Below are 15,465 nucleotides of genomic sequence, written 5' to 3'. Positions count from 1 at the left end.
TTTAACACCAAACCGCTGCTTCCCCTCACGGATCCGCGCTCACCGCACACTCAAACACCGGGTGGCTCGGGCCATTTACCACCACACAAACCCTTCCCCCGGCGGGGCGGCGATGATTTAAGGCTGAAAAGGCCGGGTTTAGTGTGTTTTGTTCCGGCGGCGGCCCCTCCTCGGCCGGCTGACGCCTCCCCCGGCCATGGCGGCTCCGCCGGCGGCCCCGGGGCCCGGCCCGGCCGCTCCGCGCCTGGCGCTGCCGCTGGCGCTGCTGGCCGCGCTGGCCGCCCTCAAGTACTACCGGGACACGGAGGCGGCAAGGCAGCAGGTACCGGGCACCGGGCACCGGGCACCGGGCACCGGGCAGAGCGAGGGAGGGGTGGGGAATGGCGGGTGAGGCCGGCCCGGGCTGCGGGAGGGGAGGCGGCGGCCGCGCTGAGGGAGCGGCGCCGGGCGGGTACCGGGGCTGGGGGAGTGATACCGGGGCTGGGGGATCAGTACCGGTATCGGATCTAAGGGAGCGGTACCGGGGCTGGGGGAGCGGTACCGGGGCCGAGGGATCGGTACCGGGGCCGAGGGATCGATACCGGGTCTGAGGGATCGATACCGGGGCTGAGGGAGCGGTACCGGGCTGAGGGATCGATACCGGGGCTGAGGGATCGGTACCGGGGCTGAAGGAGCGGTACCGGCTCTGAGGAATCGGTACCGGGGCTGAGGGAGCGGTATCGGATCTAAGGGATCGGTACCGGGTCTGAGGGATCGGTACCGGGTCTGAGGGATCGGTACCGGGGCTGGGGGAGCGGTACCGGGGCCGGGGGATCGGTACCGGGTCTGAGGGATCGATACCGGGGCTGAGGGAGCGGTACCGGGCTGAGGGATCGATACCGGGGCTGAGGGATCGATACCGGGGCTGAAGGAGCGGTACCGGCTCTGAGGAATCGGTACCGGGGCTGAGGGAGCGGTATCGGATCTAAGGGATCAGTACCGGGTCTGAGGGAGCGGTACCGGGGCTGAAGGAGTGGTACTGGAGCTGGGGGAGCGGTACCGGGGCTGGGGGATCGGTACCGGGGCTGAGGGATCGGTACCGGGGCTGAGGGCCCACCAGGAACCGGCGGGGTCTGAGGTGGCCGGAGCCAGGCCGGAGTGACCAGCAGACATCCATTGCCGGGGCAGTTGGGGTGACCACTGCCGGACACAGGGGAGTGACAGCAGTGTGCTGCTGGGGCTGCGGTGGCCACTGCCGGGCTGGAGTGACCACCAGACATCATTGGGGTCTCAAGTGGCCATAGCCAGGCCAAAGTGACCACCAGGCATCCATAGGGGCTGAGGTGGCCGTAGACAGGCTGGAGTGACCACCAGGCATCATTGGGGTCTCAAGTGGCCATAGCTGGGCTGGAGTGACCACCAGACATCGATGGGGCTGAGGTGGCCATAGCTGGGCTGGAGTGACCACCAGGCTTGGAGTGGCCATTGCCTTGAGGTGACCACCAGGCTGAGGCTCTGCAGAGCTGCGGTGGCCACTGGGCTTGAGGCAGCCCCAGGGATGGGGTGGTGACCACCAGGCTGAAGCCACCACGGAGCTGTGGTGACCAGCAGTGGCCACCAGTGACCAGCAGTGACCCTGTGTCCAGCCCCTGGCCCGGCTCTGGGCTCTCCTCACACTCCTCTCCAGCTCCAGCTCCTCTGCCACAGCCTCCAAAGGTCACTGAGAAGCAGCAAAAGAAGGGAGGGTGTGAGCTGGAGAACAGGAGAAGGGTTTTTCTGGGGTTTGTGTTTGGGGTTTTTGTTTTAAATGAGGCTGATTGCCTGGTTTTGATCGTAATCCGTGTAATTCCAGTGGCTGCAGGGGCTTTGGAGATCTCCTTTGTGGGAGATGGTGCTCCCCTGGCTCTGCGCTTCAGCCCTGAACATCTGAGGAGGTTCTGGGAAAAGAGCAGATTTCTTCATCTTGATACTCCTCTAGTACAAAAAGAAGTGTTTTTAAAGGATATTTTAAAGGACATCTCTTCTCTTTGTCTCTTCTTGTACTGCAAAAAGGGACAAATGGTTTAAACAAGTTAATTAGAAGATTTTTTCCAACAAGGACAAGAGGGCGAGGACATTCTCACAGCCTGACAGGTCTGCTGGAGGTTTATTTTTTTTTTTCTGGAGGACAGGCAGTCTGTTGTCACTGGCTGCTGCTGGAGAGGAGAACAAAATGTGAACAGCCCAAGATTTTTATTTTTTTCTTCCTCTTGCTTCAAACATATGTCTTGTCTCTTCCTATGGAAATGTTTATTTAGCTGAACAACCCACAAGCAGGTGGGAGAGGAGAGCTCTTTGTGGAAACCACAGCTCTGCTCCTCTACAAAAACACCAGAACAGCTCAGTCCTGCCCTCTGGCACAAACAGAGAAGTTGTCTTCCTTATAATCCCAGATTAAAAAGAGAAAGGAAAAAAAAAAAAACAACAAGTTCTGGGAGCTTTCTTTGATGTGAATGTTATCAGAAGGCAAAAGGCCGAGCCCCGATGTCTCTCTCTGCTTTTAAACATCGTTTTTGTCATCCCTGATGTCCCAATGCAGCAGGACTGGAGTGTTCTCCGCGGGAGCCTTTGTTCCTCTGGGGCTGGGGTCTTTCCTCCAGCTGGGTGGGTTCTCCTGGGTGGCTCAGTGTGGACACTGCCTTTGGGATGCTCGTGTCCAGCTCCTGTGATCCCAGCTCTGTCTCCGAGGTGTTCCCGTGTCCCTGTGGGGCACTGCTGCCTCTCCTCCTGCCTCCAGCCCCCTTCAGGGAGGGGAAAAACGACTTTTCCCACTCTCCAGCAATGCAAATTCCAACCATCCCTCGGGGTCCGTGCCTGTGAAGTGCAAAATGAAGAGAGGCTCTAAAAGACTCGGCAGAGGAGCTGTGCTGTGCTGAGGGGAGGCAATGGAGCATCCCTTTGGAGCTCAGCACATCCAGGACAGGCTGCCCTGCCCAGGGGAGGCTCCTGCTCCCAGACCAGCAGTGGTGACCGTGTGCCCAGCACAGGGGAGATCTGGAGCTGGGAGAGGCCCCTGTGACCCTGGCAGTGAGGCAGCACCTGCAGCCAGGTGCTCAGCAGAACTGCTCCCTGTTTGCAGAGCCAGGGATGCTCATCCCCAGTCATCCAGGGAATAAAAGCAGCTTAGCTGTGGGCAGTCCATCCTGGATTGTCCCTGTGCACAAATAACCATCTCCTTTCGTTTTTTCATGTCCTTGGCCATGTCCCCATCCAGATCTTCGTTTTGAGTTCTATTTCAATCTGTCTCAGTCCTGGAACTGCCCTGGAAAGCTCTTAAGTGCTTTTGTAGCTGCACTTGATGGGAGCAAAGCCTTCCAGGCTGCATTAGTGCTGCTTCAGGCTGGCAGGCAGCAGATGGAGAGTAAACTGGTTCAGGAGCTCTGGGGATGGTGCTGGAGCTGCAGGCAATGGAGAGCAGGCACGGATGAGCAGCAGGATGCAGAGTGTTTGTGCTCCCAGCTCCAGGCTTTTCGGGGGTGGCAGGGCAAGCTGCTGGATCCTGGGGGCTGTGCCAAGGGCTGCTGGCACTGAGGGCTGTGTCTCACCTGCTCCGTGTCTCCTGCTCTCACACCAACCTGGAGCTCTTGCTCTGCCTCCAGGTTGTCCCTTTCCCTTCAGGCTGAGCAGTGGGAATGTCTGGGAGAGTCCAGAGCCCTTCTGGGGCTGCTCCAAGGGAAACATCACCTTGGTGAGCCCGTGGGGGCTTTGCAGAGGGAGAAACTGAGATCCTCTGGAAGTTTCTGGAGAAAACCGTGGGCTCATCCCTGATGGATGGCTGAGGGAGCAGGGAGCCAAAATATTCCGTGCAGTTCCAAGGCTGGAGATTTGGAGGGGCACTGACCAGAGCCTCAGCCATGCTGGAGTGGGTCCCACCACGAATGGAAGATTCTGATTCCAAGGGCTCAGCTCACTCCCTGTGTGCTTTTGGAGTGTGGTCCTGGCATATTTGCCTGCCTTTGTTTGACTGCACATCAGTTTATCCCAGCAGTCCCCACCTCCAGGTGCTCCCAATGCCCGCAGGTTCAGGGCTAACTAGCTGGAAAAGGGGGGGACTTTTTCCGGCAAAAGGCACCGAACGTGAGCAGATGGTTCAGCTGGAATTACTGAGGCAGATGTAGGTTCAATATCCTCGTGCCAGCAGTTCCTGGCCGTGGATCCCTACTGCAAATAGCACCAAATCCTGCCAAGGGGCGTTCATCTTTCCCCTGGATGTGCTGGAAGGATGGGAATTAACTCCAGAGGGGCCAGAGTGGACTTGAGCAGCAGGTTCCCACAAAATCTCTCTTGCCTCTTCTTCCCGAGCAGGAGCTGGCTCTGAAGTCCTTGGGGAACGAGGGGCTGTTCCTCTTCTCCTCCCTGGACACAAACAAGGACCTGTACCTGAGCCCGGAGGAGTTCAAACCCATCGCTGAGAAGCTCACAGGTGGGTTCCTGTCTGCCTTCCAGAGCCACACACAATGAACTCCACAGCTTGGAGTCACTGAGTGTTTCATCCACTTCATTGTTTTCTCGGTGCTGGTTTGGGTCTCATTTGCATGAAGAGAGGCTGTGAAGCTTTTCCGTGTTGTTGAAAAGGCTTAAGCACCAGACATCACTTTGACAAAGTGCAGTTTTTACAAGGTGGAGGATCCCATTGCTGGACTAACAAAGTACATAAGTTACTTTGTCCGGAGCTTAAAGGGGATTTGGGATGGGTGAATGCAGCAAATCCGGCTCAGGCCAGGCCAAAAGGCATCAGTGAGTCACAGAGCTGCGTTCAGCTGGGGCGGCTCTCCTGGAGGGCAGCTGGGGGAGATCATCTCTGGAGACTGTATCAGCACAGAGCAAGTGTCTCTGCTGGTGCCAGGCCGGGAGGAGTGTGGGGATGACAATGGGCACTGGGGACACAGGCAGGCTTTGCTTGTGCTCTCCTGGACTGGCTCCAGCACTGCTGGGATGGCTCCCAGGGGCTGCCTGGGCTTTGCAGTTAGGGAATCATGGAATGGTTTGGGTTTGAGGGACCTTAAAGCCCACCCAGTGCCACCCCTGCCATGGCAGGGACACCTCCCACTGTCCCAGGCTGCTCCAGGCTCCATCCAGCCTGGCCTTGGACACTTCCAGGGATCCAGGGGCAGCCACAGCTGCTCTGGGCACCTTTGCCAGGGCCTGCCCACCCTCACAGGGAACAATTCCTGCCCAAAATCCAACCTAAACCCGCCCTCTCTCACTTTAAAGCCGTTGAGTTGGTCCCATTCCTCTTTAGTTCATGCAGCCAAAGGGGATGGCTCTGAGTTCTGCTGTGTGGGGACAGCTGGGAAACTCCCAGTGCTCCTGGACTTGCCAGGATAAATGTGTAATTAAAAAGGGAGGGAGGGGAAGCAGCTGCCTGAATTCCTGTCCTTTTGTCCAGGGGTTGCTCCAGACTCAGAATCAGAAGAGGAGGAGGCACCAGATCCAGATGGGGAGACTTTGTCCATTGTGGCCAAATTCCAGCCCCTGGTCATGGAAACAATGACGAAGAGCAAGGATGGTTTCTTGGGAGTAGGTGTCCTGCAGGGACAAATCCTGGGATAAACACGTCTGGTGGGCTGGGGATAGCACCAGGAACTGTTGGGAGGGGGACACGGTGCTGCTGGATCCTGTGGGATCTGCTGTGGCAGGGACCTCGTGCTCCCTCAGCACTTGAGGGTTTCAGCACACGCAGCAGCCCCGTGCCCCAGTTAGAGCAGCTCCTTCCCGGGGAGCTGGGAGCAGGAATGAGCTGGCTCTGCCTCAGCTGAGTGCAGGAGCACTGCTGTCACCTGCCATGTTCCCCTCTCCTCTGTGGCTCACATTCCTGAAGGCTGACACAACTGGTGGGTAGAGTAAGAACATTTTGGGACGTGATGCATATTTTTCCTCCCTTTTCCAAAGCCTCCCTAGATCCATGACATCACTGCACGTTGGGAGACTCCACTGTGGGCTCTGACAGCGTCTTCTGTTCACAGATTTCTCACGTGGCTCTGTCTGGGCTGAGGAACTGGACAGCCCCAGCAGCCCCTATGAGTGTCCTGCTTGCCAGGCAGTTTAAAGCCTTTCTCCCTCCAAAGAATAATCTGGATCTTGGGGATCCGTGGTGGATAATTCCCAGTGAACTGAACATCTTCACTGGGTACCTCTCCAACAACAGGTTTTACCCTCCACCTCCCAAAGGCAAAGAGGTGAGATATGAAACTCGGGTCTTGTCTGTGTATCCCTGGATTTTCTGAGGAAGCAGGGATTCTGTAGAGTGTAGCCAGGAGCACCTAAACTGGAGGTAAAACTGAGAGCAGGCAAAAGCTCTGGGTGTGTGTCACAGCCAGGTGAGGCTGACTGGAGTAACTCCACCTTCTTTGGTAACTCTGTGGGGGCTGAGGGTAGTTTTTCCCAGAGAGGGGTGTTCAGGGAGGACCTGTGTGGTCATTCCTGGTGGAGCAGCAGCCAGGTGAGCCTTCAGGTGACAAGGGGGGCTGTGTGTGTGTGCTGAGCAGGTGAAGCCTGGCCGTGCATCCCCTCTCCTTGCTGCTGAGCCTGGTGGGATCAGGGACTGCACTGCCACCCCTCCAGAGGCTGGAGCATTGGTGCAGGCAGCCTTGCACATCACTTTGCTGTTCTGCCCGGGCTGATGGAAACCTGCAGGCCCTGGGAATGGCACAGAAACCACGGAAGATGGATTTATTTGTGACAGCAGCGCCTTGCTTTGTGTCCTTGGTGGTGATTAGGTCTGTCCCTGAGCTGGGTGTTAAATCACAGCCATTCTCTCACCTTCCTGCTGGGGTGGGGGCTGGCTTGGGAGCTGTGTGGAGGAACAATCCTCACCCTTGCCCTTGAAATGTCTCCTGCAGGTGATAATCCACAAGCTGCTGAGCATGTTCCACCCGCGGCCCTTCGTGAAGACGCGCTTTGCCCCGCAGGGAGCCGTGGCCTGCATCCAGGCCAGCAGCAGCTTCTACTACACCATAGCCTTCAGGTGGGCTGGGGGACACCCCTGAGCCTGGCCCCTGTCCCAGGGGAGCCCTGGCACGTCCAGGGTGTTCCCAGGGGACACCAGGGTGCTGTGGCTGGGAGGGAGAGGAGGGTGCTTCAAGCCAAAGGTCACCTGTGCTGCCACTGTCACCGTGTCCTCATGCAGGGCATCACCCTTGGGCTGCCACTGGTTGGAAGGGGAGAATCTGGCTAGCAAGAATTTTGTTAGATTTAGGTTAATCTGGGGGTGGAGTGTCTTTCCCAGGGGGAGAATCCACAGAATTGTTTTACTGGGAGTGTTACACGCAGCTTTGGTGCAGCTTTTGGTCAAGCTGGAGTGGGGGCTGAAGGGGTCTTGTTGTGTCCCTGTGTTTCAAGGTATGATAAAGTATTCCATCCTTGCTGGAAGCCCAGTTCCAGGAGGCATGGATACTGGAGATGCTCCTGACCCGGGGCATCTGTTCCAGCCTTTCACCCTCTTCACTGTGTGACATGAAAAGCTCTATAAACTCCTCTCTTGCCCAGTTTAGGTTCATAATTTCGGCTGCCTGGAGACAGCTTTTTCCTGCTGTCCCCTGCAGTGCAGGATCCCAGCTGATGGCTCCTCTCTCCTTTCAGGATCCACGCTGAATTCCAGCTGAACGAGCCACCAAACTTCCCCTTCTGGTTTTCCCCGGGGCAGTTCACGGGTTACATTGTCCTGTCCAAGGACTCTTCCCACGTCAGGGACTTCAGGCTCTTTGTCCCTAACAACAGGTACAGCTGTTCCCCTCTCATTCCTTGGAAAATCGGAGTGATTGGAGCTCTGCGGTTGTCTGTAAATGTGTTTCTGCATCACTGAGGATGCCTGATTCACTCCCCAGTAACTGTCCCTTGGTGCTGGGAGGGACAGGCAGGGTGTGACAGGACAGGCAGGGTGTGACAGGACTGGCAGGGTGTGACAGGACAGGCGGTCCTAGCACGCTGAAGGTCAGCAAAGCCTGATGCTCCTCCTGCAACAGATTTTTTACTACTTTGGAGTCTCACAGGTTAAGGTTTTGTGTGCAGAGCTCTGCAGCAGCTCGTTCCTGCTCTCTGGCAGGGAGCTGGAAGTGTTTCAGGGGGAAGAAGCTTCAAATCTCTGTGCCCATGACGGGAGTGAAAATTCTATTACAACGTTACCCTGGCGACTCAACCCCAGTGGCTCTGTCAGCACATTTCTTACAGCCAGCAGACACTTTGGGCTCTGCCAGCAGCTTTTAGCTTCCAAAAAACCGCTTTTTAAAGGTTCAGCGGGTTCAGAATTTGTGAGTGAAGTGCTGGGAAGGAAGAGGGAGCAAAGACATCTCTCTCTCCTGTCATTTGACAGAGCTCAGAGGTGTTGAGTGCGTTTTCCCAGAGTGCTGAGAGGGTGCCTGGGCCCTGCTCCAGCTGGGATCTGCTGCTCCTGGGCTGCTGCAGGGAGCACAGAGATCTCCAGAGGCTCTGTGTTCAGTGCTGGCCCTGCAAGGGGATGTTCCCATTGGTTTGGGCTTTAGCCCTGGGTGACTGCTGGCTCCCCTGCAGGTCCCTGAACGTGGACATGGAGTGGCTGTACGGGGCAAGTGAGAGCAGCAACATGGAAGTGGACATTGGATACCTGCCCCAGGTCTGTGCCCCCTCCCAGTGCTCCAGCTTCTCCTCTCCCTGGAACCTCTCTCACCCCATTCCTTAGAGCTTTCTCCTCGTTTCAGTTCATTTCAGTACAACAGTAGAATTTCCATTTGTCTGTGTCTGTCCTCTGCAGCTGTGTGCCTCCCTGTTCCCAGTTCTTGTGATATTTTCCTTTTTCCCTCAGTGTGGGTTGAATCCTAAGCTCTTGGAGACTTTTTTTCCTTTTTTAAAACATTTCCTGACAGACAGGAGGGAAGATGAGGAGCTGACCCCAGGCCCTGAGCCCAGAGCAGGGTATGAACAACAGTGAGTCTGCATTTAGAAACTGCACGAGGTTATTCTCCTCGTGCTAATCCCAGCTCTTGGGACAGGAAACATAAGTCAGAATTCTCCATGCCTGAATTCAACAGGCCCATTTTCTCCTAAACTAGAGCCCTGCTTGTTTTTAATTGGCAAAAGTCGGGAAAGCAGATTTAACAGAATGGTTTCATCTGTGCCAGAGCACCAACCACAGGGAATCTCCTGGGCAGCTTTTCCTGCTGCTCCCTCTCGTGGCTTCCCAGGCTGAGCTGCTGACAGGAGCCAGAGCTTCCAGTCAGCCCTGGAAGGATCTGGTGTCCCACAGTCAGTAATCTGCACTGGGAGGGTGGGAACGTGGAGACTCTGCATTTCCAGTCCTGTGAGCACAGCCACACTGAGGGAAATGAAGTTCCTTTCCTGGTGTTTCGCTGGTGAAGTGCAGCTCCAGGAGATGGGAGATGAAGCTGTGTGTCCATTAGGAGTTGCAGGGTGTTGTTTAGGGTCTGTGCCTGTCCTGGAGGGCAGGAGGAGCAGGGCAGGGCTGTGAGCAGGGTCCAAACCAGCCTGTTCCCTGCAGATGGAGCTGGAATCCACAGGGCCCTCGGTCCCCACCGTGATCCACGATGAGAATGGGAATGTCATCGACAGCAGGGAGCCCTCAGGGGAGCCCATCCAGTTTGTGTTTGAGGACATCACCTGGCAGCAGGAGATCCCCTGGCAGGAGGCAGCCCACAGGCTGGAGGTGGCCATGTATCCATTCAAGAAGGTGAGGAAGGGGCTGGGGCTGTCCTGGGCACGTTGGTTTGGGGCAGATGTTGCTCACTGAGCCATCCAGTGTCCTGCAGGGCCAGCAGAGTCCAGAGGTGACAGCCTGAGCAGCCCCCAGGGCACAGGAGGGTGTCCCAGGGCATTTGGGGTCACACAGCAGCACAGGCAGGAGCAAACCCGGGCATCCCCAGGATTGTACTGTGACTGTAGGCTCATCCTTCCTGCCTCTTATCAGTGGCTGCTGCTGTGATTTTGGAGCAGGCAGGTGACTGTGCTGCTTACAGATGGTTTTTCCTCTGGCATTACTTCTGCAGCACCCAGGTGCCTCTGGACCAAGCTTTCCTTATCAGCAGAGAGCACACGATCTGCCTGTGCCTCTGCAGCCTGCAGCCAGACACAAATTTATAGCTCTGGGTGACCCAAACTATTTACCATGCCAGCAGCCTGTGGAGCAGATGGCTACTGCCTGTCACTGCTTCCTTGGCTGAAGGGACACGTTTCAGTGGCTGCCTCCTTGTGCCTGAGCGTACAAATGTCCCTTCAGGCTGCCAAGATGTTAATATCAGTCCCTCTCATTTGAGTGATTGGAGCAGGCTCTGTGCAGGCTCCCTCACAGCCAGTTCTCAGGCTCTTTCTGGAGGTTTTGTAATAAATACTTGGAGGCCAGATTGCCCAGCAGCTGAGGTGGGGTTGCAGACAGCCTGGCCACCCTGGTGCTGATGTTCTGTGCAGTGTGTCAGAGCAGGGCTCTGCAAGGTGCCACAATCTCCCCAGGAGGGAAACTCATCCCTGGGGACACCCCCACAGTTGTCACTCGTTTAAATCTGCAGGTCCTGCTGCAGATTGAGCCCTGTGTGTGTCACCCCTGGGTCTGGTTTCTCCAGAGCTGCCCCTGTGGGAGCTGGGCTGTTCTGTGCCTGTTCCTCACGCTGTCCCTCTGCCCCCAGGTCTCCTACCTGCCCTTCACAGAAGCCTTTGAGAGAGCACAAGCAGAGAAGAAGCTGGTGCACTCCATCCTGCTGTGGGGTGCCCTGGATGACCAGTCCTGCTGAGGTGAGGGCACTGCCAGCGTGGCTGAGCAGAGCTGGGGCTCAGGGAGCTGCCCAGGAGCCAGCAGCAAACGTTGTGTCACTTGTTTTGGCACTGGGGCTGCTGAATAGACAGAGGCTGGGAGTGGGGAATTTGTGATGTGAGCTGGGAGTGGGGAATTTGTGATTTGAGCTCTGCCCAGTGGCAGCACCAGCTCTGAGACAAGCTGAGTCAGGTGCCTGTGTCGAGGTGGACACATGGCTCTGGTCTTTCCCCTTCCTCTTTCCTGCTGGGGGAGAGGCAGCGTTGGCAGGGGAAGGGGACACTGCTGTCCCTGCCTTGTCCCTGGCACCTGCACAAGCCAGGCCTGGCCTTGGGGCTGTCCCAATGTGCAGCTTTTCTCCCTAATACCTGGGAGCTTCCATGCCACACTGGGCATGAGAAATGGGTGGGAGGAGAAGGGTCTCTTCAGTGCTGTCTGCCCTGCAATCCCTCAGCACTGGGCTGTGCTGGCCATGAGCAGCAGGTGGCACTCGGGGTGGCTTCCCTGGCCTCCTGTGCCCACCCTGGGCTCTGCTGGGTCCTCTCTGCCAGCAGCACCTGGAGGGAACAAAAGCCACGGAAAACTGCCAACAAGGGAGCAAAAACACAGTGGGGAGGGCTGGGGGGAGCCAGAGTCAGCTGTCACTCGGCTGGTGGCATCCAGCATGGTGACAGTGACCTGAGGAAACCACAGCCAAGCCTCCTGTGCCTCTTCCTGTGGCAGGTTCGGGGCGAACTCTCCGGGAGACCGTCCTGGAAAGTTCGCCCATCCTTGCCCTGCTCAACGAGAGCTTCATCAGCAGCTGGTCCCTGGTGAAGGAGCTGGAGGAGCTGCAGGTGAGGCTCACACCCTGCTGGGGCTGCCAGGGGGATTTTTGTTCCACCAGGGGGGATTTTTGTTCCAAGCCCTCCCCGTCCTCGGCTGCTGCAGGGGACAAGCAGACGCCAGATGGAGGCAGGCTGAGAAGTGGCACAGTGACCCCCTTGGCTCTGTCCTGGTGCCAGGTTTAAAGCTAAACCAGATGCTTCTCTGTGAGACAGCCCTGCCCAAGGCCTCTGGTGCCATCAACCAACTGACTGCCCTGCAACCCAGGGGACAACCAAATAACCAAGTGACTGTCTGAACCCTGAGGCTCCTGACGGAGCCTTTCCCCACTTCTGAGCCTGTGCTGTCAGCTGGGATCAGTCACAGAGCTGGAGACTCTGGGAAGGGCTGGGATCAGACTGTTAGTGTGCCTGTGATGGGGGGATTTTGTTGTCTGGAGAGAAAATCTGCGGCTGAAATGAGAGAGGGAGCCTGAAAGGGAAAGCTGCCTGTGAGAATGGTACCAGTTACCATTACACTGCACAGCAGCTCTCTGCTTCCTCCTCCCTCTCTTCCTGTGTGCTCCCCCTGTGCCATTCTGGGGTCAAATGTGTGGTTTTGGTATCTTCCTGCAGAGCAACAGAGAGAATGAGTTCTACAGCAAACTGGCCGAGCTGCACCTGGAGAAATACAACTTCCCTGTGGAGATGATCATCTGCCTCCCCAACGGCACGGTGGTAGGGCTGGGCTCTTCTTCCCCATGGCATGTGTTCTCTGCAGGGTCTCCCAGCCTGGGGCTGCCCCTTGGGCCTCTGTCCCTCTGCTGAGAAATCTGACACAAATGTGTTTTTATTCAGAGACAGAACAGCAGCAGCTCTGGGCAGGGGCAGAACAGACTTAACTGTGATTCCTCACTGTCCCTGAGCTTTGGGAAGCCATTGTAGCTTTGTTTCCTGCACCCATGGGCTCTTTGTGCTCATCCTTTGAAGAAAATCTGCTGATCAGCACCTGCCAGCCCATTGATGTCTCTGCAGTCCCCAGGGTGGTGACAGCACATCAGCCATGAGTGAGCCCACACTCTCTGGCTGTGCTGTGCTCTCCAGCAGCCCCACTGCCCTTCCCCTGCCTTTGGGGAACAGTTCCTGACACTTGGCAGCGTGGTGCTGTGTGTGTCAGCTGCTAATCCTGCCCACACACCAGCTGCTCACACCTCCAGGGTCCCCTGGCTGTCCCCGTGGGGCTGTGACAAAGCCCACAGCAGCGGCCACAGTGGGTCAGTGTCCCCCCTCTCCCAGCTCCGTGGGGCAGCAGGAAGTGTTGGAAGCTCAGGTGCTGGTTTTGCAGCACCCCAGGCTCCATCTCCCCAGCTCTTGCTCACAGACATGATCTGAGCCTGCAGGATTTTTCCCAAATCACCTTCATCTTCTTCTTAACCCAAGCAAAGGGTCAGCACCCCTGGGGCAAGGTTGCAGATTTTTCTCTGACTCTGAAATTCAGACCTGAATTCTGGTTCCTGGATTAGCATTAGCAAAGAATTAAATATTCTGTAAGAGCTGTTACAGCCTTGTCCCCTCTGTCCTGGCTGCAGGCCAAGGCAGCAGAGGGGGAATTGTTCTGACCCTTAGAAGTCTCCTCTCATCTCTTTTCTTTGCCAGGTTCACCATATCAATGCCAACTATTTCCTGGACGTTACTTCTATGAAGCCTGAAGATGTTGAAAGCAGCATCTTTAGTTTCTCAACCAACTTTGAAGACCCTTCAACTGCAACTTACCTCCAGTTCCTGAAGGAAGGGCTGCACAGAGCAAAGCCATACCTGCAGCCCTAAAAACAGGCAGCTGAAAGCCCCACTGAGATGGCCAAAGACTTCAGAGATCTATTTTGATTAGAGAAAATCCTCCTCCTCTCCATGCCAGACGTTGGTGTTGAACTGCAGGCAGTCCCAGGCCTGGATCTTGGTTTGGGGCTGAGTCCCAGGTTCACACAACCTGCCCTTCTCACTTCAGGCACATTTTTTACAGGAGTTAAAACACTTGAATCCATTCCCAGTGCACATGCCTGGGCTCGCCACCCACCCTCATTTCTTTGCAGCTCCTCTAAGACTGGTGAAAGCGGTGTAAATCCAGAATTCCTGATCCCCGGGACTTGGCTGAGTGTGGGGAGCAGCACCCGAGCCATCCTGACCCAACACTCGTGGTGAGGACACAACCAGCAGCCCTGGACAGTGACAGTGTGTGTGACAGGACTGTGGCAGCCCTGAGCATGAGCTGTGTGACCTGGTGGCCTCTCTCAGGCACGGTGTGTGCCCCTGAGGGTGACACGGGGACACCAGGAGTGGGCACCGGGGCGTTGAGGTTTGGTGCAGCTCAGAGGGGTCAGCTGAGCAGCAGTCTCAGAGTCCCCAGGGGTTCCCTCTGGGAACTGCCCTGAGAGCAGAGCATCACCTGGTGAGAACTGGGCTGTTCCAAAAGCCAGGAGTACAAAAAGGTGTGTTCAGGAATTTTTTTTTTCCAAAGAGATTGTTCAGACATGAAGCCATTATCCCTTACCTGAAGCCACCCTGAGCAGTTGCTCCTACTCTGTGCCAATGCCTGGATACGGAGTGAGCATCATTTTGTAATTTGGAGAAGGAAAAGTTAAGTGAAGCAGGTTTTAAGGCGTATTCCTACAGACCTGTGAGGAGACAAAGCATTTTCAGCAGCTGCCTGCAGCCAGCCCTGCCTGGTGATGCTTTTACTGCTCTCTGAAGCACAATTTTGCTGGACCAAAATAAGGGAAAAACCTTTTTTCTTTTTTTTTTTTTTTTCTCCTTTTTAATCTGACGAGGTATTTTCATTCCTGGACTCCAGGTGCTGGGAGGAGCTGGGGGTGGCAATGTCCCTGCCCCAGCCTTCCTGCCCATACCTGAGCCTGGAGACTGAGCTGAGCTGCACCTCTGGGCTGAACCAGCGTCACTTCACTAATTGCTCTAGTGAGATTAATTGCTGACCCCGGGATTTCTCTGTAACTATGCATTATCTCTGCACTTTCCCCGCTGCGGTGTGACAGGCTGGGGTCTGGACAGTGGCACAGGGAGCCCCAAAGCCTCCCCCGAGCTGGAGCAGCCTGGGGCATCCCTCGTGTGTCCCTTTTCCTCCCGGGATTCCGTCCCTTGGTGCCAGTCGCTGTGTGTGTGGCCGTGCACCGTGTGCGCTCTGATGTCCCCTTGTCCCCTCTCGTCCCCGCCGCCGCCCCGCCCGCGCCTTGTGACGCCCCGGCCCGAAAGCCGCGGGGTCGGGGCCGATGCCGGCCGGGCGGCGCTGCGCCGGTAAATCCATCCTGAGCATCCTCCAGCCCGGCCTCCGCTCGCCTTCCTCCGCTCGCCTTCCTCCGCCGGGGACCGCACCGGGGTGTCCCTTTACACCGGGGGGTCCCCTAGCACCGGGGGGTCCTCAGTGTGCCCTTACACCGGGGTGTCCCCTAGCACCGGGGTGTCCCCAATGTCCCCTCACACCGGGGTGTCCCCAATGTCCCCTTACACCAGGGTGTCCCCAATGTCCCTTTACACTGGGATGTCCCCAATGTCCCCTTACACCGGCGTGTCCCCTAGCACCGGGGTGTCCCCAGTGTCCCCTTACACCGGGGTGTCCCCTAGCACTGGAGTGTCCCCTTACACCGGGATGTCCTCAATGTCCCCTTACACCAGGGTGTCCCCTAGCACCGGGGTGTCCCCAATGTCCCCTTACACCGGGGTGTCCCCTAGCACTGGGGTGTCCCTTTACACTGGGGTGTCCTCAATGTCCCCTTACACTGGGGAATCCCCAATGACCCCCTTACACCGGGGTGTCCCCTTATACCGGGGTCTCCCCAATGTCCCCTTTGCACTGGGTGTCCCCAGTGTCCCCCTTACACCGGGGTGTCCCTAATGTCC

The 15,465-nt window shown here is 56.8% G+C and overlaps 1 protein-coding gene across 1 annotated transcript; it reads left to right on the top strand.

The window, feature by feature from the left end:
• Positions 1-196: 196 nt before the first annotated feature.
• Positions 197-14,772, top strand: SELENON (selenoprotein N). Its single transcript, XM_066335491.1, has 12 exons — positions 197-322; positions 4,324-4,441; positions 5,408-5,538; positions 5,985-6,197; positions 6,861-6,985; positions 7,600-7,737; positions 8,527-8,608; positions 9,491-9,679; positions 10,629-10,734; positions 11,477-11,589; positions 12,193-12,294; positions 13,213-14,772. Exons 1-12 carry the CDS (start codon positions 197-199, stop codon positions 13,381-13,383), a joined length of 1,614 nt encoding a protein of 537 aa, XP_066191588.1. The 3' UTR covers positions 13,384-14,772.
• Positions 14,773-15,465: the final 693 nt, after the last annotated feature.

Source organism: Sylvia atricapilla, chromosome 24 (genome assembly GCF_009819655.1).
Source record: "Sylvia atricapilla isolate bSylAtr1 chromosome 24, bSylAtr1.pri, whole genome shotgun sequence".
Lineage (NCBI taxonomy): Eukaryota > Metazoa > Chordata > Aves > Passeriformes > Sylviidae > Sylvia > Sylvia atricapilla.
This window is presented reverse-complemented; position numbering and strand designations above follow the sequence as displayed.